At 45.1% G+C, this 6,413-nt stretch overlaps 1 protein-coding gene and 1 long non-coding RNA gene across 4 annotated transcripts in view; both read right to left on the reverse strand.

Annotated features, from left to right (window-relative positions):
• Window positions 1-3,314, reverse strand: part of LOC108318135 (ATP-dependent RNA helicase DDX50) — a 15,090-nt gene extending 11,776 nt beyond the window's left edge. For all 3 annotated transcript variants that reach the window (XM_017548935.2, XM_017548937.2, XM_017548936.2), the window contains exon 1: window positions 1,810-3,314. In XM_017548935.2, the coding sequence (XP_017404424.1) occupies window positions 1,810-1,896 (87 nt within the window). In that variant the 5' untranslated portion in view covers window positions 1,897-3,314. The remainder of the gene's footprint in view (window positions 1-1,809) is intronic.
• An 820-nt stretch (window positions 3,315-4,134) lies between these two features.
• Window positions 4,135-5,777, reverse strand: LOC119474152. The gene is made up of 2 exons (XR_005203446.1): window positions 5,006-5,777; window positions 4,135-4,691 (listed from the first exon to the last, which is right to left on the reverse strand). It is a non-coding gene; the product is annotated as an uncharacterized LOC119474152 (long non-coding RNA).
• Window positions 5,778-6,413: the final 636 nt, after the last annotated feature.

A 6,413-nucleotide genomic window follows, 5' to 3' on the forward strand; every position in this document is an offset into this window, starting at 1 on the left:
TTTTTGTATTTTTAGTAGAGACGGGGTTTCACCTTGTTGACCAGGATGGTCTCGATCTCTTGACCTCGTGATCCACCCGCCTCGGCCTCCCAAAGTGCTGGGATTACAGGTTTGAGCCACCGCGCCCGGCCTAATTTTTGTATTTTCAGTAGAGACAGCGTTTCACCATGTTGGCCACTCCATTTCCAAATCTCTGGTTATCTTTCATAGTTACATGGCAGTCAACAAGTATTTCTGGAGAATTTACAATGTGAAAGTCATCAATTTACAAGAATTATAGTGAAAAATAAGGATGGACAAAAAATTGGACATTTTCCTCAAAAACTTTTGGGAAATAACGTGGGATACATACAGAAAAAATGAACTAATTTTCCAAACAAGTGAATAATGAATGTCAATCAAACGATAAAGACAGCCATTGAAACAAGATTTCAAAGAGTAATAAGACTACTACACACTGGATTTGTTAGAAAAGACATAAACCAGACCTTGACAGGTGGATAGGATTTGGATGCAAAAGACAAGAATTTCAAAAGGAGCCTTTTTTTAAAATAACTGCTCAGTTTTCTGCTTACACTCTAGGTACCTTCAGTAGTCAAATTTAGAGAGTAGAATGGTGGTTGCTGGGAGTGGAAGGAGACAAGAATGAGAAGTGAGTGTTCAATGGGCACAGTTTCAGCCTGGGACAATGAAAAGTTCTGGAGATGGATGGTGATGACAGCTGTAAAACGATGTAAATATACTTAATATCACAGAACTATATATTTAAAAATGGTTAAAATAATAAACGTTATGTGTATTTTACCACAATAAAAGAAAAGTGATTAGCTGGAATGGCAAGTTTACCTTAGTGATAAGGTCAGAGGGGTAGATTCTGCTTTCTAAGGCTATACAAAGTAAGTCTCATTCTTTTGTTGAATGTCAGCCTTCGAATACTGCCACCTTAGCCTCTTCAGCTGATTTCTTTTTTCCAGGTCAAATGTCTCCAGTAAAAATTTTACCTGTGCATTTTTCAGAACTTTGTGATCCTCTGAGTGTTTCAGGATGTTTTTTTCCTTTTCCTTTTTTTTTTTTTTTTTGGAGGGCAAGGGGATGGGAGGAGGAAAGATTCTATAACTCCTCCTCTACAGGCTCCTTGAGGGCAGGGACCATTTCTTTACTTATTTAGTTTAAGCTCCTTGGTGCTCAGCAAAGAGTATGGTACAAATTAGGTTCAATAAATACCTGCGGATTGAATGAAAATACTGACAGTAAAGGCTATTAATAATGCAACCCACACGATCTCCAGCACTGACAAATCCTGGCAAGGCTCACTGTGACACTTTTCCTTAACCCTCTATAGACTAATTATTGAGATTTGTAAACCTAAGATTGCTTTCCCCAGGATTCTTGCACAGAGGACAGGGTGACAGAGAAGCAACAAATATTCAAGGCAATCATTTTTTCTTAATCATCTTCTAAGATGGGCCAATGAGAACAAGATGACAGGCGTCGCTGCTTAAGAAAGGAGAGAACAGATTCCACGGTGATGGGAGCTTGAGTCAGCCCATCTCTGAGATTCAGGCGCCAACGGGAAGGCCTGAGGGGCCATGCTGGGGGTGGCCCAAAGCCCAGGGCCATCTTTCTCCAGGTCAGGAGTGTGGAGGTGGAAACGGTCCCTGAGCGACCTCAGAGGGCCGAGGGCGGCGCGAAGGGAGGCCCTCGGATGCTCCGGCCCGGTTCTGACAGGCCATTATCAGGGACAGACAGTTCCCCTCCCCGCCCAAGCCGGCGCAGCCCAAAAGGAGGCGCGGCCCATGCTCAGCGCACCTTTTGCCTCTCCTTCTTCTGGCTCTCGGACTCCTCCAAGGGTGCTTCCAGCTCCATAATGTCCCCCCAGAGGAGTTTCCCAGGCATTACTGGCCACCGCCGCCTCCCTCCGGGCACAGTGACCACAACCACCTACGGGCAGCGACAACGTGAAAGGAAGCGAGGGCAGGGCGGCCGCCCGGCCTTGGCCGTGCGTCATTTCCGGGACACGCACCGCACGGCGGGGAAAAATAATCCCGGATACTCTCAGTTTAAGTCCTTCCATTGCGCTCAAGCCTCTCAACCAATGAGTGCGAGAGATCTCGACCAGCCCACCCTTGTTATTAAGTGATTGGTTACTAGAGTAAAATCCTGGCCAATCTCCATAAAGGAAGCACGCGCTAATTAGCATAAATAGTTCGGATTCTCTTCCCCCTCCCCCACACCTAACTAGTCTCCTCGGCCCCGCAGAGCCTTTTGGGGGCTTCACAGTATGCACTGCTAGGGCTGGGAAGCCCTTCAACGGCGGCGGACAGGGCCTCTCGCGCGGCGGGCGGATGCGTGCGTGAGCAGGCCCGTGCTGAGGCCAGTGGGCAACGCCACGCGCCGCCTCGCCATTTGCCGCCGGAAGCTGAAGCCCTCCGCCCCGCCCATTTCGGGGGAGGTGTTAACGACCAACGGGTTTGCGCGAGGCCACAGGCCTGGCGTCAGTGGAGGGGGCTTTGCGCTGTGTGGGGTGGGCCAGATGGGCCCGAGGTGTCGCCGGGAACAGACAAACGTCCGTCCCTGAAGTCTTAGGTTTTAACCATGAAGTTGCTCCCTGGTTGTGATCCTTCTCATGGCTCTGCCTTTGACCTAGAGGAAACGAAACGGGAGAAAGGAATGTACTTGGCTGAAGTCACACGGTCTGTTAGTGGCACGGTCAGAACTAGAGAATTTAGCTCCTGAAGCCGAGATCACTGCTTTCTCTGCTACATGAATCTGAAAACTTGAGTTTTGCAGTGTTTGGGGGAAGATGCGCCCATGAAACAAGGAATAGGAAAAACCTGAAGAAACCTCACATTTTCTGCTAGTGACAAGAGCCAAAGTGTCTTCGACAGATTTATCTATTTGCAGTGAATAAAAAAAGGATTTAATTTTACCGATGGGGATTAGCTGCCCGTGAATCACAACCTTACACAAAACTGAAACCTTTGACAATACAAAGGGTAACTTCTTCCTTAGTGTTTGTATACCTTTGCTTACTATCACCGTGACTAGTTGGCTTCTCAAAGCCATTTCTTTATCTCTTCATGATCCTTTCGATCCAGCTACTTTACCCAATGGAGACACAGGGCTACTCTCATAAACCACTTGATAATGTCTAGCACACCAGTCTTACAACCTAAGCATCAAACTGTGTCTTAGCAAAATTACAAATTGTTACATGTCGTGGAGTTTGGGAATTGGTCCTGAATAGCTGGAACCACAAATGTTAAATCTGTGATTACTTCAAGCGTTCTGCATAATTATGGCTTGGCCTGAAGGCAAGGGCTATATGTTTTTATATAACTTTATGGATTCAGTACTTACGAACACAAGGAGTGTTCATCTGTTGATGACAGAGAAATGCACCTCTCTTCCTAGGCTATGAGAATAGCTATGCATCTCTAGATCTGCAGTTTTCTACATCCTTTTGTCCTAATCCCTCAGTCCACTCCCAATTCTACCACAGTAAGGTCTTTATAGCCCTACAACAGGGTATGACGATGTGCATAAAAACACAGTGTAGATATGGCTAAGAATGTCGCACGTAAAATTGGGATAAAAGAAACAGATGTTATTGTGATTGAAGTTTAATAACAGACGAAGTAAAAGTCGAGCTCCTGGGCAGTCTTTGGGATTCATTTGTATGTCAGAGGTCCTAAGAACAGGTCTGAAAAACAAAGGAGTAGACTGTTTAAATCTCCCTATTCAAGTGACTAACAAGTATAGTAGTGTTTTAGAATGACCTGTGACTCCCAGCACTACAAACTCTGCCTTTCTAAGCCCCAAATTTGCTGAACCAAATCTCTGGCTGCTGTCTGTGTCTGTGTCAGGTGGAAAGGACAAGTATAAACTGATGTGTCAGTAATTTGGCCAAGGAGTGACTTAGATGAAAAAAAATATGTGTACCACATTACACATGTGTTCTCTGGGGATATCATTTTGCCTCAACTAGAAAACTTGGGAATGGGATGCAGGAATGGAGAACTGTCTTCATATTTGCTCCCTCTGTAAATCTCAAGAAATAGTGTCTGATAATGAGATCTGGGGTTGGGGGAAGCATACTGTGCATGAATAATTAAAATGCACAATAATTCAAGATATAATCTTACTAGAATATCTGTATTTTCCAAACATTTTACCAGAGTCACCGATATACTTTCTTTTACAAAACTTTAAGAGTTGGATGCTTCATCTGCTACTCCTTGTTACAAGGTCCTATAAAGATTTCCCTTGCCCTTAGCGTTAGCTTATTTAAACTGACCATTAATATATAAAAACAAGATGACTATTTCCAGACTTGCTTCTCTCTAATCTTTTTAGAACTATAGGGCTACATTATTTTTACTCCGAAGTTAGACAGTTGAAGGTAAAAGCCATCAAATAACCTTTTTGCATCTGCACATCAATCTTATGTTACAAGAGGAATTGAACCGTTTTTCTTTATCTGCAGCAGCTTTGTCATGAACCATCATTTTTAAATGCTGTGACATGGAAATAGTTTAAGGGGCAGTTAAAAACTGATTTAGGACACACTGAGGGCACATAATGAGTGTTGAAAAGGAAAAGCAGAAAGAAACTAAAGGCAAAGATAATAGGAGAAAAGAAGAAGGTATTCTTCCCATTGCCATGGGACCTAAACCAAGTCAATTTTAAAACTGTGCTAGTAGGCCGGGCGCGGTGGCTCAAGCCTGTAATCCCAGCACTTTGGGAGGCTGAGGCGGGTGGATCACGAGGTCAAGAGATCAAGACCATCCTGGTCAACATGGTGAAACCCCGTCTCTACCAAAACTACAAAAAATTAGCTGGGCATGGTGGCGCGTGCCTGTAGTCCCAGCTACTCAGGAGGCTGAGGCAGGAGAATTGCCTGAACCCAGGAGGCGGAGGTTGCGGTGAGCCGAGATCACGCCATTGCACTCCAGCCTGGGTAACAAGAGTGAAACTCCGTCTCAAAAAAAAAAAAAAAAAAAACTGTGCTAGTAAAGTGAGGAGAGTAATGCTGACAGCGCAGGAAATTGGATCCACTGACACAACAGCACCATGGAAATGAGGTACAGAAGTGCCTACATCAGCTTGAGGTTTTGACAGCATTGGAAAGGAGACATCTTTGAGCACATTTATCTTATGTATATTTATGCATGTATCTAGTTCCTAATTCAAACCTTTAAATGATGTTTTCGGTGCTTAACCTTTGGTCTCATTGTTTCTTTAGTCAGTTACTTTCTAGATGTTTTGAACCAAGTGGTAGGAGAGGGTTTCAGAGTCACATCAGTTATCCCAGAAGAGGGCACCATTACCCAAGTAACATTTGGAAACTGCTTCTGCTTAAAGAGGAAAAAAATGTTACTAAGGTTTCAAAGGGGAGAAAGTTCTGTAAGGCACCAGCAAACTAATCATGACTTTGTCTTTGATGTCCCCATTCTTATTTCATGACACTCATATCTCTCTTCCCTACCACTGTTAAGCAATAGCCTGTTTTCCCAACACCCAAAAAGCTTTAGGCAGCTGTAGATACTCAAAATGCCATGGTTCCCAATCTTTTCCCTTCTACAGGCTCTTTTCATTGCTATTCCTCATAGACTTGACATTTTGGTTTGGGGTGTGTGTGTGTGTGTGTGTGTGTGTGTGTGTCTGTGTGTGTTTGCATGCGCACACGCGCATCACTACATGAAAAAAGATTTGGGGCCAGGCGCAGTGGCTCACACCTGTGAGCACTTTGGGAGGCTGAGGTTGGTGGATCACCTGAGGTCAGGAGTTCAAGACCAGCCTGGCCAACATGGCAAAACCCCATCTCTATTAAAAGTACAAAAATTGGGCCGGGCACGGTGGCTCAAGCCTGTAATCCCAGCACTTTGGGAGGCCAAGGCAGGTGGATCACGAGGTCAAGAGATGGAGACCATCCTGGCCAACATGGTGAAACCCCGTCTCTACTGAAAATACAAAAAATTAGCTGGGCATGGTGGTGCGTGCCTGTAGTCCCAGCTACTCAGGAGGCTGAGGCAGGAGAATTGCCTGAACCCAGGAGGCGGAGGTTGCGGTGAGCCGAGATCGCGCCATTGCACTCCAGCCTGGGTAACAAGAGTGAAACTCCGTCTCAAAAAAAAAAAAAGTACAAAAATTATCACTTTGGGAGGCCAAGGCAGGTGGATCACGAGATCAGGAGTTCGAGACCAGCCTGGCCAAGATAGTGAAACTCCATCTCTACTAAAAATACAAAAAAAAATCCCAAAAAATTAGCCAGGCATGGTGGCAGGTGCCTGTAATCCCACTACTCGGGAGGCTGAGACAGAAGAATCATTTGAACCTGGGAGGCAGAGGTTGCAGTGAGCTGAGATCGTGCCACTGCACTCTAGCCTAGGCAACAGAGCAAGACTTCGTCT

The sequence above is a fragment of the Cebus imitator genome, unplaced genomic scaffold (genome assembly GCF_001604975.1).
Source record: "Cebus imitator isolate Cc_AM_T3 unplaced genomic scaffold, Cebus_imitator-1.0 Scaffold215, whole genome shotgun sequence".
Taxonomy (NCBI): domain Eukaryota; kingdom Metazoa; phylum Chordata; class Mammalia; order Primates; family Cebidae; genus Cebus; species Cebus imitator.